The sequence below is a fragment of the Oryza sativa genome, chromosome 2, assembly GCF_034140825.1.
Source record: "Oryza sativa Japonica Group chromosome 2, ASM3414082v1".
Lineage (NCBI taxonomy): Eukaryota > Viridiplantae > Streptophyta > Magnoliopsida > Poales > Poaceae > Oryza > Oryza sativa.
In genome coordinates, this window is record NC_089036.1 from 35,571,722 (window position 1) to 35,589,535 (window position 17,814).

At 41.6% G+C, this 17,814-nt stretch overlaps 3 protein-coding genes across 6 annotated transcripts; all 3 read right to left on the minus strand.

Moving 5' to 3' along the window:
* Positions 1 to 301: 301 nt before the first annotated feature.
* Positions 302 to 2,732, minus strand: LOC4331149 (auxin-responsive protein IAA10-like). Of its 2 annotated transcripts, none has more exons than NM_001402002.1 (5): positions 2,289 to 2,731; positions 1,454 to 1,755; positions 1,102 to 1,204; positions 910 to 971; positions 302 to 692 (listed from the first exon to the last, which is right to left on the minus strand). In NM_001402002.1, exons 1-5 carry the CDS (start codon positions 2,609 to 2,611, stop codon positions 637 to 639), a joined length of 846 nt encoding a protein of 281 aa, NP_001388931.1. In that variant the 5' UTR covers positions 2,612 to 2,731; the 3' UTR covers positions 302 to 636. The 2 variants fall into 2 exon arrangements, with proteins under 2 accessions (NP_001388931.1, NP_001388932.1); NM_001402003.1 differs by having other exon boundaries at positions 308 to 692; positions 1,454 to 1,752; positions 2,289 to 2,732.
* A 5,079-nt stretch (positions 2,733 to 7,811) lies between these two features.
* On the minus strand, positions 7,812 to 12,134 carry LOC4331150 (3-ketoacyl-CoA thiolase 2, peroxisomal). Its single transcript, NM_001417092.1, has 14 exons — positions 11,922 to 12,134; positions 11,737 to 11,813; positions 11,063 to 11,147; positions 10,819 to 10,945; positions 10,621 to 10,719; positions 10,451 to 10,518; positions 10,261 to 10,368; positions 10,094 to 10,171; positions 9,815 to 9,947; positions 9,597 to 9,693; positions 9,004 to 9,127; positions 8,807 to 8,915; positions 8,578 to 8,661; positions 7,812 to 8,458 (listed from the first exon to the last, which is right to left on the minus strand). Exons 1-14 carry the CDS (start codon positions 12,000 to 12,002, stop codon positions 8,382 to 8,384), a joined length of 1,347 nt encoding a protein of 448 aa, NP_001404021.1. The 5' UTR covers positions 12,003 to 12,134; the 3' UTR covers positions 7,812 to 8,381.
* Positions 12,135 to 12,596: 462 nt separating this feature from the next.
* LOC4331151 (telomere-binding protein 1-like) lies at positions 12,597 to 17,624 on the minus strand. Of its 3 annotated transcripts, none has more exons than NM_001417093.1 (10): positions 17,449 to 17,624; positions 17,089 to 17,312; positions 16,521 to 16,674; positions 15,590 to 16,442; positions 15,330 to 15,446; positions 14,850 to 14,929; positions 14,195 to 14,439; positions 13,707 to 13,997; positions 13,544 to 13,607; positions 12,597 to 13,442 (listed from the first exon to the last, which is right to left on the minus strand). In NM_001417093.1, exons 3-10 carry the CDS (start codon positions 16,599 to 16,601, stop codon positions 13,272 to 13,274), a joined length of 1,902 nt encoding a protein of 633 aa, NP_001404022.1. In that variant the 5' UTR covers positions 16,602 to 16,674; positions 17,089 to 17,312; positions 17,449 to 17,624; the 3' UTR covers positions 12,597 to 13,271. The 3 variants fall into 3 exon arrangements, 2 of the variants coding, with proteins under 2 accessions (NP_001404022.1, XP_066163156.1); XM_066307059.1 differs by having other exon boundaries at positions 13,021 to 13,442; positions 17,089 to 17,315; positions 17,449 to 17,567; NR_184422.1 differs by lacking the exon at positions 14,850 to 14,929.
* Positions 17,625 to 17,814: the final 190 nt, after the last annotated feature.

Below are 17,814 nucleotides of genomic sequence, written 5' to 3' on the forward strand. Positions count from 1 at the left end.
GGAGGCTGGCACGCTTTCGTGCGGATCCGGGAACGGATCAGGAATCCAGGGGGGTCGCTGTTCAGTGTGGCTGGCAACACGAAAACAGCCAAGACAGCAAACAAAGTGTGAGCTATCAGCATTCAAGCAAAGCACACACACAAACAAGCCTCTTTCACTCTACATTTTTTCTGTCTCCGGATGATGCTGAATAGATGATGATGCCACATGGCCCAGTACAGCAACTGCGATAAGGTCCTTTTCTCTTAGCAACACAAGACTTTTTTTTTTCATCACACATATTAGGAATTTTGGAGGTGGATTAATCAATGAAACTCCAGGGCTAATTCATAGAGATTTGTGAGGCTGTGCAAGAGTCAGTAGTAATCAGGTAGGCACAAGGATCATCATCAAACACCATAAAAACTACTAGAAAGACATACTTGTACATGCAAGCAGAGCAAGGCGACCATATGCTCTTGCAGATCGACAGTGCAAACAAAAACAGGCACCACAAAGGCAAAAATATAACAGAACCGGGTGAGCCCTGTGGCTCTTTCTTACTAGCCTTCTGCTATTTTAACTGGACAAGTAATTAACCATCAAGCACGCTCCAAGCTTCACCAGCGGTATAGCTCTTTTCCTTGTCACACGCTCTCAGGATCTGCCTCTTGTTGAAGCAATGGTTCTGTGAATTCCCTGGTATCGCTGACCTGCAACGGATTGTCGGTAAAATGAGCGCAAATCAGGTTAGAACCTAAACGGGTGCGTTTTAGCTGATTAAAGTGCTAAAATCCTACTAGTGGCAAAACAAGCTATTTCAAGTTATCCTCTAGATTCAGTTCAACAGGTTATACATACAACAATAATCGATTCCATTCAGACGACTGACTAGCATCAAATGTAATAGGTGGTAGAAAAGAATCTAACCAAGACCATTCGCATCTGATGTCCTCATGATCCTCAACCTCTTCACAGAGCTGACAAACATTCTGCGCACAAGAACAAGGCAACACCGTAATAATAAGTCACCTGAATAGCTATTCGAAGTCGCCTTGAAAATTAGAACTATAAAAATTTCTAGTGCCCAGGTTCTAATAGCTACATAGTGCAACGACTTACTCCCAAGGAACATCTCCAACGAGCATCCAGTCACCATCCCTGTCCTCGTAGGTGAGCTGGTATTCGGCAGAGTTGTCTAGTAGTTTCAGCGAGTTTGTATTATCTGAAAATGCGAAGATAACCATAATTCAGGTTCATGGACAAGATGAATCAACCTATCATGAAAAAAGCTTGCGACTTACTAGGTACAATATGAAGCATGGCTATTATTTTAATTTGCAAAACTATCTCATTGTCCTACACTATTATTATGTATTGTGCGCAGCAAAGCTTGATTCCACTTAACTTGATGTGATTTGAAAATATGTGAAACTGTGAGCTACTTAAAGTGACAGTTCAGACTCGAGCTTACGAGAAGCGCAAAGGCCAATGGACGGCTTCGTGAACATGAGTTCAAGGGCTAATGCAAGGGTCTTGTATGAGCGGTGCGCATTGAGATCCACCTTCCTTCCAATGACCTCTCCATCCATGTTCACCTTCACCCATCCAGCAACCCGTCCTTTCTTTTCGCCCTCCTCCTTGTCCTTCTGCACATCAGATTCATTGGTGGCGGTCTTCTTGGTGTCGGTTTCAGATGTGTTTTCTTTAGCCTGATTGAACAGGCTGTTCATCCTGAACTGTCGGATCGGTGGCCATCCCACCACTCCAAAGCTGCTGCCAAACCAGGAAATGCAGTTGGGATTAGTTGAAATGTATTGAAAAGTCTACATGTGTAGGTGTAGCTCAGCAACTCTGGTGCTGATATATATCTGGTCCTCATTTCAGAGAAAATCTTACTAGCGCCACAAGTCAAACAAAAGTGTTTGTAGTTACATATTAGAGTGCAGATCAAGCACCAAACTTGTCATTTTTTGTCCTTGAATTTGGAAGGATAAGAAGCTTATGCACAGCACAGGTGTGGAGTGTAGATAATAATAGGTTTTGGAGGTTGTTGCTGATGTGAGTTCTATGCACAACTACAGGAGAAGCCATATGCAAATATCCTATGATGCTAACCAGTGAGCAGAACAAGTGGCAACCAATCTTGCAGACAAATTTATTACTGCTACTCTTACTACTTCAGAGAATCATAAAAGAAACTGTTTTTGTATCGAGTAATAAATATAGTGCTATATATGAAATTATGAGGCAGAGAAGAAGCAAGAACCCTGAAGGTGTTGTGTTCTGCTCTGCTCTGCTCAGCTCACCTGTGTGGATGGCCGGAAGCAACCGTCCCAGGCGAGGTGGTGGCGGTGGGGCCCTCAGCCCTCTTCCCCCCCGCCGCCGCCGCCGCCGCGGGGGATGACGACGACACGGAGGAGTCCGGTGACAGCGCCGCCGCCGGCTGCAGGTCCCTGGCCGTCAGGATTCGGCACGGCGCATGCTGCTGCTGCTGCTGTTTCTTGGAGCCAAGGCTGAGCCCGAGCTCCAGCTCCTCGTCGTCCCCAGCTGAGCTCTCCTCCACCTCCTCCGCCTCCGCCTCCGTCCCCGGCGGCTCGCCGGCGGTGGGCCCAGCTACTCCTCCTCTCATCGGCGCCGCTGCTTGCTGCTTGGCTTGTGCGTGTGCGTGTGTGGAGTGGAGAAGAGGACACGGACGAACACCTGGGCCTCGAGAGGGAGGAAAGGAGGAGGAGGAAGGCTATAATTAAGCTGAGGCAGCAGCATTAAGCGGCAGTTGTGGGTAGTAGTGCAGCAAAGGGCTACCTGGGCCCCACCTGTCCTCCTGGCATGTGGGGCCCACAATGCTGGCCTGGGGTTTGGGGGTTTTGTAGCTGCTAGAGAGCACCCAACCATTTTGTAGCAAGCACAATTCACTTGGGTTTTTCTTGGTGTTGGGGTGGATTGTGGTAATGTATAGGAGTGCTGCATTTTATTTGTTTGGTAGTAGTGGTAGTAGATCCGTTTTGCCTTTTTTTGTTTTTTTTTCTAAATTGGCATATGCGAAAGAAGACGATATTATGATAGGAATTGCATGACGGTGTTTTTCTATAAAAAAAATAGTGATATTATGTTTGTGTTTTATATTTTCACGCTAATCAAAGAAGATGGAGTTGGTAGCCAAGAAAATATACATGGGAGAACTTACTGAGTGATCAAGATGTAAGATGATAGAAATCATAGAGTTACGATTCATCTGTCTAGGGTAATATGGTCCTTCCTAATACTAACAAATCATATGTGGACAATAAGCTTTGGCTTTTTACTTGGCCGTGATGTTTGATTTGTGCTCGCTCCTAGTCGTGCATGCAATAGTTTTTGCAACAACCAAATTACTACTAATGTTTTGATTGCTCCAATCTTAGAGTGCTTACTCAATCAATGGTTACTTAGTTCTAGCTCTACTGACACGGGGTTGTGCATCACTTTTTATCTCTATCTCATATATACCTCTTGGCTTTTAGATTGCGCTTCATTGTTCGCATGCCATATCCAATGGAGTTGACAAGTACTAATTAATTTGCATCATGCAATTATAAATCCATATTCAAGCCGTTCAGGAGCCATTAGGCTGTATGATTGACGTGTTCACTTTTTCTGATTTGTGAATAATTCTTGGTACCTATTACTTTGAATTTTACAACAAAAATGTGTGTGTGTGTATATATATATAGGTAAATTAACTGGTGCTACATGGAATATGGGCTCCAAGATTCAAATTGAGTATATACCCAATTTGAATGAGTATGAAATTTTTTTTAAATGTTTAGATATGAACATTAACTTCTTTACTAACAAGTTCAAACAAGTTTGAACTGAGTTTGAACTTTTTTTTTTGCTAGATTTTGGTTCTAGGTATATAACATCCAAACATATAATTCGTTAGGTATGTAATAATGAATTGTGAAATAAAGTTGAGTTTGAGTTGTTTTGTTGTTAGGTATTTGTATGAATCAAATTCATATACCTAGGTATATACTCACAATTTATTTTTTTTAAAAAAAAATTGAGAGAATTTGTGTGTTTTATACCTTGGAGCCCGGGCACCATGGAGTCCTATATGTGTATCATATATATATATATATATATATATATATATATATATATATATATGTATGTATGCATATGTATATATATGCTTTTATTATCCGTGTGGGATGGTTTGGAAACTAGTAACATATCAGTTATGTTTTTTCACGGTAACTATTACTTACTCCTCACGTCTAAATCATGGATCCGTAACCGATCACAATTGTGCATATTAACTCTAATCTATAGGTTTTTCTAAGTTTATACACTTGCTTAACAGCTGGTGTGGGGACAGAAAAAGGGGGAGACAGAGCAATTTGCCTCTTTGTGGGATGGTTGCCCTTTGGGCAGTGGGCCCCGGTATTTGCCTTTTGTTGGTGTACAAAATGCAAGAGACAAGGGAAAGAGAGGAGATGAAAACGGAGAAATGGGAAGGAGGGGAGGGGAAAGGGTTGGTCACGTGAGTCCTCACATGTCCTTTGCATCCTTTGCGATGATGCAGCACTGCTCTGCATTCTGTTTAGCTACCTACGATACTAATAGTACAGTGTACACTTGTACATGAACACAGTACCCAAAGGGCTATGCTCAAGGTTGTCAGTATCCTAATTCGTATCCTAGTATCTTACGATACTACGATCCTATCAAGCCGAAACGATACTAATCCCATCTAGTATCCTAATTTTCATAGTATCTCGATCCTACTATTCATTACTACACGTTCCTACGAAATCTTAGGTGGTATCCCGATTCTACGATCCCTACGATACTACAAAATATTATTTAAAATAATATGGTTTGAAAATAATGTAACTAAATATGCTCAAATTTATATAAAAATCAGTTAAATATATCAAAACCAACGTGGTTTCTCTTGATAAATGTCTATATTTGCATGATATATATCATTACTATATTTTTTTATATAGAATGGCTATATATAATTAATATAAATATTAATTAAACTTTAAAAAATAAAATCTTATAGTATCCCGATACTACGATATGATCCTACGATACGATATTACTTCGAGCAAAATGATACTACCTAGTATCCCGATGCTGACAACCTTGGCTATGCCTGTTCATGGTCTATAGTGGAGTAAAAAATTAATGTATCGAAACTGATCTGGGTGAAATGTAGTTGTAACACTTGAATTAAGCTCTTGCAAACCGTACCATAGTTAGGTTAATTTACACTTAAAACCTTCCCCTTTGTTTGTTTTTTTTATAAAATGGAAAGTTCAATTTTTTATTGACGAGGAGATGAAATTTTCAATAACTAGAGAAACGAAATTATGTGATAAAAGAACCAATAAAATAACATGGTGATAAAATAGTACTACTACCGCTTCCTAGCTAGAGCAATGCATACTCCTGTATGTACTCTCTCTCCGTAAAAAAAAACGAACATCATATTTCCAGATTTGTAATACTAGGATGTGATGTGTAACATCTCATACGTGGTTGGTTTTATTTTAGTACCGATGGAGTACTCTGGTAGTGCTCCTATGTAGCAGTAGTGATGTAGTGGTATTCGATCTGGTTGTGTGCTGGCTAGCAATGTCATTTGTTCTAAGGGGTACTCCCCGTTCAAAAAAAAAAGGTCAAATTCTAGAGATGAATCTGGATACGTGTGTCTAAAGACTTTTTTTTTACGGAGGGAGTAGGAGCAAACCTCGGTTATTGTAGCGTTAGAGCACTTACAATAAATTAGTGTAAATGGGTTTTACATGTTACCATATTATATTTTGCGCTTATGTGAAAGAGAATAAAAGTGAACTACAGATTTGTAGTCAGATGTAAAACGAGCTCCAATAAACTATGTGAGAGGGAAATGTGGGGGTATATATTAACGGTGCATGTATTTATTGTTAACTATTGTATGATGAGTATGCAATTGAGTTAATTATAGATAATGTGTTAATTTTTGAAGCTAGTAGTTATCTATATTAGGCCCTATTTAGATTCCAATTTTTTTTCTTCAAACTTTCAACTTTTCCGTCACATCAAATTTCTCTACATACATAAACTTCCAACTTTTCCGTCACATCATTTCAATTTCTTCAAACTTCCAATTTTAGTGTGGAACTAAACACATCCTTATTAAACTTGCTCTTACGGACTTAAAATACCAACTTAGCACAATCCGTTTAAATTCGTAATACTAAAATATAATCATTTTTGGTTTTTTTAAGACAGAGGAAATACTCCGTAGAATATACGGAGCAGGAGTCGCAGCTAGGGTGTAGCAGTAGCAGTTCTTTTACAGTAGTACTAGGGGGTAGCAGTAGTAGCCAGGTTTCCCAAACTGCCGGGGCCGGGGTTACCGCGCCCCGGCGGTAAGCACGTTTACCGCACGGTAACCACGGTAACTGTAAAAGACCGTACGAAACCGTGCAAAATTTATTAAAAATTTAAATTATTTTTTAAATTTATTTGAATTTAAAGAGGTTACCGCAGTTTTTTTATTACCGTACCCGCGCTACGGTAAGTGGAACCTGGTAGTAGTAGTAGTAGGGAAAGGTAGCTGCACATGACATATTGCCGGGCGGGCAGGCCAAAACGGTTTGGTTGTTGACCTCGCATCGCAGTGGACAACTCTACAGTACGTTGGATGGGGGTAGACAAGCTCGTGTGCGCGTACTAGTATGCGATAAAGAGATAGAGGTGGGGGGGACAAGCCGACAAAGAAGGCGCGCCAACTGTTGACCCCGTGTGCCCCGCTCCGACACCCCTCGCTTTTCCCCCTCCCATCCTCTCTCTCCTGTCGCCTCCTCTCTCCTCATCACACTAGCTATGCCATTGCCACCCCCACTTCCACTGCTCCACTACCACTGCTATACCATCGCTCCAATGTACTACGGGTGTGTTTAGTTCCACACTAAGATTAAAAGTTTAAAAAAAAATTTAGAAGTTTATATGTGATGGAAAAGTTTGAAGGTTGAAGAAAAAGTTGAGAACTAAACCAGGCCTACCTTCAGTTTTAACTTTTTCTATTATCTAAAAAATAGTTTACTCCTTCCGTCCTAGAATATAGCAACCTAGGATCGGATGTGATGCATCATAGTACTACGAATCTAGACAGGGGGCTGTTCAGATTTTTAGTACTAGAGTACATCCCATCCGGTTCTAGGTTGTTACATTCTAGAATGGAGGGAGTATTTTTTAAATAATTATTATATTGAAGTTCGTAAAAATATATTGAGATTAGATAGAATAATCTTCTATCACACTATCCTTCGTGATCGTCACAGATACTCTCTTCTGGTTGATAATACTTATCTTTTTGTCAAGAGTACGGTCTCAAAAAAACAATTTTGACAATTATTTTCTATTATAATATTATAATATGTATAAAAATGTTAACAGATATATGATTTTATTAAAGTATTTTTTTAAGACTAATCTATATATGTAGTCACCATATTTAAAAGACATTTTAAAAATGATTCATAATCAAATATTTTAAAGTTTGACCTCACCCTTATCTAAAAAAAGGACAAGTATTATCAGCCCGAAGAAAATATAAATATAATGATTTCTGGTTATACATCTAGACACACATTCTTATAGTAGTATTAAGGAACGAATATACAGCATCATATATATACCATCATAGTGCAAATAAGATGTGAGCAGTATTTTGGGGCCAAACAGAATTCCGAACTCTTTGGGCTAAGGAATGGGCTAAACATCTCCGATCTAGCCCACTTCATTATTTCACTAGAACAATGTTTTGACCAATAAGAAATATGATTTTTGAGACAAAATTAATGTCATTAGATTTACATTCAAAAGTAATGAGTGCTATTAGATTTATATTCACAAATGCTTTCCTGTAATTATACTTCTGTGTCACATAAATATAATATATTAATAAAGCAGTTGGTGATTAAAGCATTGTCCTAACAAGCAAAATAAATTGTTTTATACTGTATTATTTTTTTACAGAGAAAGTAGTACTAAGTATTTTGGACAACGATCAGGCCAGGCCAGATTTGATTTGGGCCAAATTATCCATGATCAGGCCTACCCTTATCAGGCCCTTCAACATTTGCAACCACTGTGCTCCTCTCAGTGTTTCGTGTGGAACACTTGACAAAACAAACATTGAGCATGCATGCCCCTTATTCGCATAAATTATTATTAGTGCAAAATGTTACATGAAAAGATCTTCAATATACTGTTACACCTTTCACCGGAGAAGATTACGTGTTTCCTGCATTTAGTTTTCGGTATAGATCTTACTGCCAGAGTATGCTCCATTGGACTGACCACCATGATGATTTTGCACCACTGCTTTGCTTTGCATTTCTCTTAGAAAACTGCCGCTAATGGTGGCGCACGTTTGAGAATTGGTCGACCGAGTCACCCCGCTCAAACACAGCTGCTGCCCCCATGCCAGATCCTGCAACCAATTCATGCATAGTTACATACTAGTACACAAGATGTCATGGAAGTTTAACAACGAGGGCTACTTGCATGCATTCTCCTGCACACAGAGAAATCCAGAGAAAAAGAACTCACCAATGCACATGGTGACAACACCGAATCTGCAGTCCCTGCCCCGGCGCTTCATTTCATTCAGAAGAGTTGCGACGCACCGGGCACCTGACCAACAGAGGAACAATCACCCCATTTAGAAGACATGCTTGGATGATCTGTAGCAGGTACTAACAGACAGCAATGCTACTTCCATTGACACCTGCACATTCTAAAGCCAGAATGACGATCTCCCATACAAGTATTTGATTACCTGTTGCACCAAGAGGATGTCCTAGGGCGATTGCGCCTCCATTCACGTTTACTTTTGACCTGTCCAGTCCCAGCTTGTTGCAGCAATACACGAACTGCGAAGCGAAGGCCTATACAAGAATACAGATGGCATGGGTATCAACCATTGTAGCTAGGTACGAGTAAACGAGTGAGCTAATATTGTAAAAAGTAACAAACCTCATTCAATTCAAACAGATCAATGTCTTCAATCTGGAGTCCAGCAGACTTCACTGCAGCTGGTATTGCTACTGCAGGACCAACACCCATAACAGCAGGATCTACTCCAACAGCAGCAAAGCTCCTAAATGATGATTGGAGGCAACATATGGATGGATCAGTTAAAAGAAAATGTGATAATATATTAGGTCCCAACAGCAATAGCAATAACAATGATGATCACAAACTCCGTTCACACCTAACAATAAGATACACTCCCTCCATTCCATAATATAAGGCACAACCACTTTTCTTAGATGTTCCATAATATAAGGTATACATGCAAACATGCAATTAACTATGACATCTTCTCCATTAAATTATTACTTTTTTAAATCCTCCACTCTCATGCTATCTAATCCTATTGGATGCATGCATTATATTTATTAGGATGATCCAAACTACAAGATGATAATAATTATTTCTTGGTCTTTGGGTTAAGGGTGGTTGTGCCTTATATTTTGGAATAGAGGGAGTATCTCATACAGCATTCAGGAACACATGTTAAGACTGAACCAAATGCTGTATATACAAGGAAATGCAAAATGCAGCACCTGAAAACACCAAGAATAGGAAGTCCCTTCTTCATCGCTACGTCCCTCCTCATGAGAAGAACAGCTCCAGCACCATCGCTCACTTGACTAGAGTTGCCTACATAGATTCGTTAAATTAAAAAAAAAAAACACATACACAATGTAACAAGCAATGGACAAACAAAGCCTGGTTGCAATAGTAGTGTCAGCAGAAAAAAAAGCTAAGAGTGCTGCAATACCTGCAGTTGTGGTACCATCCTTCCGGAAAACTGGTTTAAGCTTTGCCAATCCAGATGCTGTGGTCCCTGGCCTAATTCCATCATCAACTGATATCACAACTTTCTTTTCCTCTCCAGTCTTGGGGTCAACAATCTGCACAGGAAAGAATATCAGTGAACCTTGCACAGGTCCTGATTAGCAAAAGAAAAATCCAGTGACAACAACCATTCATGAGTCAACAATAACCATGAACAATAAACTAGGTTACATCACATGAACTAAATCCCAGAGCCTCTTACCTTTGTAGGCACCGGAACAATCTCATCTTTGAATTTCCCAGCAGCTGTGGCTGCAGCAGCCCTCCTATGAGACTCAGCCTGTTAAAAACAAAAATTTCGACAGTGTTTTGAGTAAAAGGAAGCAGTGGGAAGAAAAAACACAAACAGAATGTATGCAAGTGACTCACAGCAGCCTGATCCTGCTCTTGTCTTGTTACACCATATCGGTGCGCAACATTTTCGGACGTTATCCCCATGGGCAAAAGACAATCCTGTGCTTTCTGGACTTCATTTACCTACAAAGTACGTGGTGTTACAAGGCATCACCAGAGAACAACAGAAATACAGAGGATGCTCTGGTGCTCATAGAATTCATACTTTAGGGTTTACTTGTCCTTCCCAACCCATAGCATTTACTGACATGGATTCCAGGCCTGCACCAATCCCTGTTTTTGATGGAAAAAGACAAATTAGCACCTTTAAATGAAGCAACCATGTAGCAGAGTTAGCATAACCATATTGTCTAGAACGAGTAACTAGTTAATTACCTATGTCGTAGAACCCAGCTTTAATGGCCGCGGCAACATCAGCCACTGCCTGTAATCCAGAGGAACATTGCCGGTTGACAGTTCTAACAGGAACGTTTTCTGCATCGACAGAAAAGTAAAATCAAGCAAATGAAACCAGTGTCCATAATAAAGAAGCCCTGTCTTCATATGGTGATATAACCGCAAACACAGTATTACCGGGAACTCCAGCATAGAAAGCCGCAGCCCTGCACTCGATTGCACGCTGCGAGCCTGGACCTAGCACCGTGCCAACTACAATGTCACCAATTTCACCAGGGTTGATCTTAGTGTTGTCCAGAACAGCCTAGAAAATACATAGAAAAAAAAGGAGCAAACGATTGATTGAGAACGCATAGTCTCTAAATTCGAAGTAACCACTGAATCACAGCATACATGAAGGGCAATATTAGCAGGCGCAAACCTTTAGAACAACAGTAAGAAGGTCCTCTGGGTATGTATCCTTGAAACCTCCTCGCTTGGCCTTGCATATGGGTGTCCTGTAGGCACTGCAGGTGGATAAACATGGAATAAAGTGGTTAGAAGAGTATCTATCACATCCGTTGATCGATTCAGATACGTGGTGGCATATTCACATGGCTAAGCACACAAAACATGCTACAGCCAAAAAAGAAACACTAAAAAAAAAACAAAGCTTAGAACTTGTAGTTTGTAATACACTTTGGGTGATAGGTGGTGAAGAGATAGAATTGACTTGTAGAGTTTGCGATCTTTTATCTTGTTGCAAAATAGCAGTAACAAACTCTTCTTTTTTTTTTGCGGGGGTAACAAACTCTTGATTTAGTATGATTTCAGCTACTAGTACAAGGTTTATCCTAAAACTAAAGAGGTTAACTTCAACAAAACGCATTTGACTTGGATGGGCGTACATCGCGATACCAAGCACCTACAGTAATCCTGATTCGTAAGAAAAGTCAATCAGCGCAGTTGCTTGAATTTACTACTATTCCTCAAACATGGCAGCAACTAGTGGTAGTCAAACATCCGCCATTAACAGGTGACCTTAATTGGTGTTCCGTGTAAGTAATAACAGGTAGTAGTAGGAAAAAAAAAGGGATTAGGGATGTAAAAGCTTACGCGACGACGACGACGTCGTCCCCGTAGGCGGAAGTCCTCTGGTAGGCGGCGCTGTCCCCGGCGGCGCACGCCGACGCCTGAACCAATCAACCAACAATCGAATTGAATTGAGTCCAGTGAGAGAGAGAGAGAGAGATGGAGATTACAAAGAGAATTGCGAGAGAGAGGAAGAGGAATTGACTCACGGAGAGGAGCGATTGGTCGGAGGAGGAGGAGGGGAGGAGGTGGGCGAGGAGGACGCGCTGGCGATCGATCGCCTTCTCCATGGCTGAGATCCGAGCGCGCGAGCTGGTCGTCTTCTTCCTTCCGATGGGGTGGGGAAGCCCGCCGCGGTGTCTGGAGAAGATTTTCTCTTGTTCGTATCGCTCTCTCTCGCGAAAGCGCCGATTACTTGACGCAACCAACGTTGCTTCTGCTTTGCTTATGTAGGCGCCACTACCGGATAAGCTGCCCACTTTTTTTTTATTTCCTTTCGTACTGCTTCCAGATTTTCTTTTCTTTCTTTCTTTTTTTCTTTCACACAGGTAGTACTAGTAGTCCAGTAGCAGCACGTCGCTTGCACGTAACGGATTACTATTTTTTTTTTGCTCTCCGTATTTTGCCTGGTATTCCTACATTCTTGTGTGTAACAGTATTGTTGTCTGACCGTATTGTACAGTATTCTCGTATCTCTGCCTGGTAAGACTACGACGTGGGTAAGTGAGCAGTTACAATAACAAGCTATAAACAGGCTATAACCACGTACCGAGAAGAAAAAAAAAAGAGAAAAAAGAAAACGGGCTACAGATTTATAGCCAGCTGCAACACGAACTCTAAAACGTTATATCTAAAACGTTATATGTATATGAGAGGTAGGACCTGTTATTAATGGTGCAGTATATTTTTATAGATAACTATTGTATGAATAAACTATTATATTAGTTATAGATGATTTAGAGCCAACGGTTGGCTATTCTATTGAACTTGCTCTAATTGTGATGATACGAGTGCACATGCTAATCGAGAATCCGCGCCGAATGGTGATGGTCTGATGGAGCTAAACGTGGAGTTCGTCTGCTTCCATGCTTGTGCTGACGTCAGGCCTGACGGCAGCTGGCCGGTTGGTGTTAGTTGCAGTTGGATAAGAAGGCCAGGCCGGTAGATAAAGACAACAGCAGCCGTAACAGCCAAGGTCTGCTTCCCACGATGACAAAGCCCATCTTGTTTCATGGGCTTGGGCCTCACCTCATCATCACAACGGCCCAGCCAGGATCACGTCCAAGCAAATGCAAAAACCAGCTCAACTTGTCCAAAACGACTTGCATTTTTGCAAAGACAGTAAACTCTGCTGAAATTTACAAATAAGCTTCTTCTTCTTCTTCTTCTTCTTCTTCCTCCTCCTGTTAACGAACCAACAGTAGGAAGGACCAAGTTGTGAGTTTTCAACTGTCGACAAATTTCAATCAAACGTCAACCAACCAATCCCTTCTGAACAATTTTTACACCGATTTGTACACGAGGGCCATTCTTGCCTTCTCCATCAATCATCATCAGGATCAGGTAGGGCAGATTTCAGGAACAGGGGGATCGCCATGGAGCTTTGCCTGCTGCTCCGACCAGTAGGCCTGTGCGGCGAGCACACGGTCCAGGAGTTCCTGTGGAACTGGAGCTCCCCTTCTTTGCTGCGGCGCTATGCTCGCCGTGTGCACCAGGGTCTTCCACTTGTCCTGGTTCATCAAATATTGTTTCACAGGTTTTCAGATAGTGCATCCTGATCCTGATAGAAAGAGGCAGATCTGAAGAAAAAACGAGATAGATTTAGGCTTACCTTCAGATCAACATAGGTCCTATGATGAACATTTTCAAATGCGCGGAATTTGACGTCCCTCCACCTAGACAACCAGATCAAGAGGTCCACATGAGACACGCGAACTGCGGTGATGATCTCGTGCCTATAGGAATAAAACTACTGGGGCATTGAAGCCACAAACCTTCCTGTTCCAAGGTGCTCGACGGCTTCCACCAGCAACTCCACTTCAGCAACAGTGAAAGGCCTCCTTATCCGTCTTTGCCCAAAATCTGGTCGCTTTGACCTAGAAAGCGGCACATTGGCCAGCGCCAGTGAGTTTGGATCTGCAAAAGGGACGATGGCTTGGGAGCTTGCTGATGTTTCTTGTGTGCTCCATTCCACGGGATAATCAACAGAACCAGGATCACTCAAGCTGCAGCCTGGAAAATCTTGCATAAGCTGCTGGTTCTCAGCAGGTTCTTCGCATTTCACCCTGGAAATGGAATATTAAAACCCTTAGATGACCACATACAGCAAAAATCTATGGTCGTGTAGTTTCCGAAACTTCTGCAAAACAACAACGTTGACATAAACTATCAGATGCATCCTGACAATGTTTTCTAATCATCACATGTAAATCCAAGCCTCCTGTCTAATAATGCAAGGAGAAGATGCTTTCTTGTAACCTACGTAGCAGACTTGTCCACAACAGATGCACCAACAAAATCCATTTCTTCTGGCACTATTACACCAGGGTGAGAATCTTGCCCAGCTTCACATTCCAGAGTAAAGCCTATGTCATTTAGTTTTTTACCACGGCAAATCCCAGCCTGACGAAGCGTCTTGTTGTCATTTTGAATATTTTTTCCTTGAAGAAGTATACCGACACGGAGACCGCGTTCAATTATAGTAGTAACAGCATCTGACACAGTTTTCTGAAGACAAATAGAAAGAAATAATGTGGTTCATAAGAAAGCCAATGTCTATGCACAGAGATAAATATTTAAGTGTAAAGCACTGACAGGCAGAAATATTCAACATATATAAGATTAAAATAAGTGTAACGAAAAGGCACCACCTTTTCACTATGTATAAGTACGTTGCATCACTAAAACTAGAAAACTAGATCAGTCAAATACACATTAGCATGGATCACAGAGCAGCAAATACTTGATATATTTGAGTTTCCAAAACAGCTGACACAGGATAACACTAACGATACTAAGATTATTGACAGCAAATGGAAAGAGTATCAGGATGCACACATGAATACATGGTTGCCAACTAATAAATATATGTTACAGCCAATAACTTTTACTGAGAAGATACACATATGGTGTTTTACCTTCAATGAACCAACTGTTGCATTTTCAGGGATCTCAATTAGTAGTTCAGGGATGTTGAAAGATTTGATGGTTAACTTGACTGAAAAGAGAGAAAAAAGTAAGTCATTGTGTTTATAAATTAAGCAATGATTCTTTTAAGTCAACCCCAAAACTAAAATAAACATCCAGGACGCCATCATAGCCCTCAGATGCACATGCGGATTTGGATCACCCATACAAAATGGAGTTCCACTGGCAGAAATGGCATGCCCGTGTATTTTTAGGAAGTGTATCAAAGCAGGGGTTCAGAATATCCAATGCTGTGTGTAAGAAGGATTAAGTCGTACCAACTATGTGCAATGTTACATCCTGGAGCAATCTAAATAATTTGTGACCTTTAGATACAATAAGGGAAACGGACAACACAATACATACTTTCAGTTAGGATCTGAGTTTTTAATAAAGCTTCCATTATCAAAAAATACTTTCAGTTAGGATACCTTCATCAGATGATTTTTCGGAGTAAAGTTGAGCAAGTCTTTTCCTCTTCAAAGTTGTTTGTTGCACTCTTCGGCGCGTAGTGGGCATCTTCTTTTCACACAAACTCAGCTTGTTACCTAGTTAAATGATAAAAAACTTGGTCAATATAAAGTCCAAATCCTGCTAACTAGCTGAAAAATAAAATTAAGTAGGAAAAGAAAGTATCCTCTCTTTTCACAAGCTATGGAGCTGTAGAAGAGATGATATTAGCTTGAAATACCTTTACAAGACATCTCTCCACATATCCTGTTGCGAGCTGCCTTCCTTAACCTGGAGGCAAACAATCTCCTTATCCTGCGGTCACCTATATAATGTGGAATATAACCACGGTTATTTCCTGAGGTGCTTGGATGTACACACCCAGAAGAATTTTCGTCATCATCTCTGTCTGCAGCATGCTGCACTTTAGCCAAACACGAGGGATGGGAGTTATGCCCCCTGTCAGGGCCGCAGATGTGCACTCCTGAGTTACTACCAGAGCTAGCCTCAGCAAGAGGTTTGGTGTCCAAATCCATGGTCTCGACCAAAGCACATAGAGCTGCAGCATCACTATCTTCTTGACTTCTGATTGCTGTTGGTCTCGCCCGATGCACTTGTTTAACCTCTGCTGATCTTGTGGACCAAGGTTGGCATACTCCAACAGATCCATACTCCGGAATTGTGCCAAGACCAAAACCCAATCGACATGATTTTTTACTGCTAACAAATGAGTCCTTAGCCAACACATCAGGCTTTGCTGTTAGTGACTCTAGTACTGAATCAGCTAGATTTTGAGTCGACGAGTTTTCAGCCAAGCACATATTAGCTTGTCTGAGAAAGCCACAGATGCCTGCACAGCCTACTGTACAACCTTTGCAGTCATCTTTTTTCACAGCCACGCTTCTCAACGGAAACGCTTCATCAAACTGTTCTGCTTTAACTGGTTTCATGCTTGTAACATAACCTTCTGGTGTTTCATTTATGTTAGGTCCACTAGATAAATTGTCTTGATCAGCCAACAATTTTTCTGCAGCTGTCGCAAGCAAATCAAGTGCATACATCTGCTTTTTCCTTATTCTTGTGGAGCGTTTAACCTGAATTACAATCGATCATTAAAACTTACCAAATTATGTGGGTAGCACACTTAACATAAGAACATAACAAAAATGTACCGGCGCCAATGTTGCGACACGTGGCTTAATGGGAGCACGATGGCCATGGGATCCATAGTCCAACCTCTTCTGCAACACCATGTCTTGTCCTTGACTTTAGGAAATGTGTTCAGTGACAGCAAGGGGAAGTAAATAAAACATGCGCCATATTTTTCTGCGTCGAATAAGCAAGATTTAGCGAACATTGATCCAATACCGAAAGACATCCTAATACAGCTCACAACTAAAAGAAAATGCTGAATTCTATGCTTCTGAAATGGAAAGAATTCATCATTGGTGAGCCCCATCAAAACCGATAATATCTGGCAAGATGACATTCGCTGAAACCACAGTCTACTTGTAGTAGTATATCTTTGCTCTTAAAAAGGACAAATTGGGGTTGATGGTGTGCTCTACACCCCACCCCGACATCTGAGATGATGTTGTCTGGCTAGATCTGTGTATACACAAACCGAATCAAACATGTTTCGGCTCGGCAATTATTCGGTTCACACCTAGAGCATAAACCCCATCCCGAAATGCAATCGAGCATCTCGCGTAACTGACGAGAGGGAAGAATCCGCATTACCCGTCGACGCCGACGAAGAGGAGGGCCTCGCCGCCAGCGTTGAGATCGCCGCAGCTCGGCTAGGGTTTTGCAGCTGCGTGTTCCGACAGCCGACCAACCGGAGCGGGAGGCGCAGATCGGGGAGCACCGGAGCACGGCGGAGGGGAGCAGATGGCGCGCGCCGCCGCAGCGCTCGTCGCCTAGGATTGGTTGACGACGACGACGACGATGCCCATCTGCTGCTTCTGCTGTGCATACAAGAAACGAATTTTGCATATAAGTTTCCATTTTTTTCTCCTTTTCTTGAAAACATACAGGAGATAATCAGAGCAGGAAATAAAATGAAATAATCAGGCAGGTTGTCCGATCAAGAAGGGTAACCTTGTGGGGGATGGGGGAAGGTTCCAGAAGGTTCGAGAAGAGCGGGCGGGGAGGAGGAATCGCTGCAAGTGGAAGGCGCAGGGAGGAGGAGGAGGAGGAGAGGGAGAGGGGAAAGGATTGGAGGAGAAAAACCCCGTGGAAGAGAAGAAGCGAGGATTTTCCTTGTGTTTCTTGCTGTTTTTTCTTTTCTTTTTTTTCTTTTTTTTTTGATGATGGGAAGAAATGGTTTTGGGGCAGAGTGGTTGGTTGGAGGTGGGCTTGCGCATGATGCATCACGGCCCATTGGATGATGGATCGGTTGGGCTTAATTTTTGTTTTTGGAGCAAAGCAATATGGGCCGGCCTGGTTATGGCCTGGTTATATTCG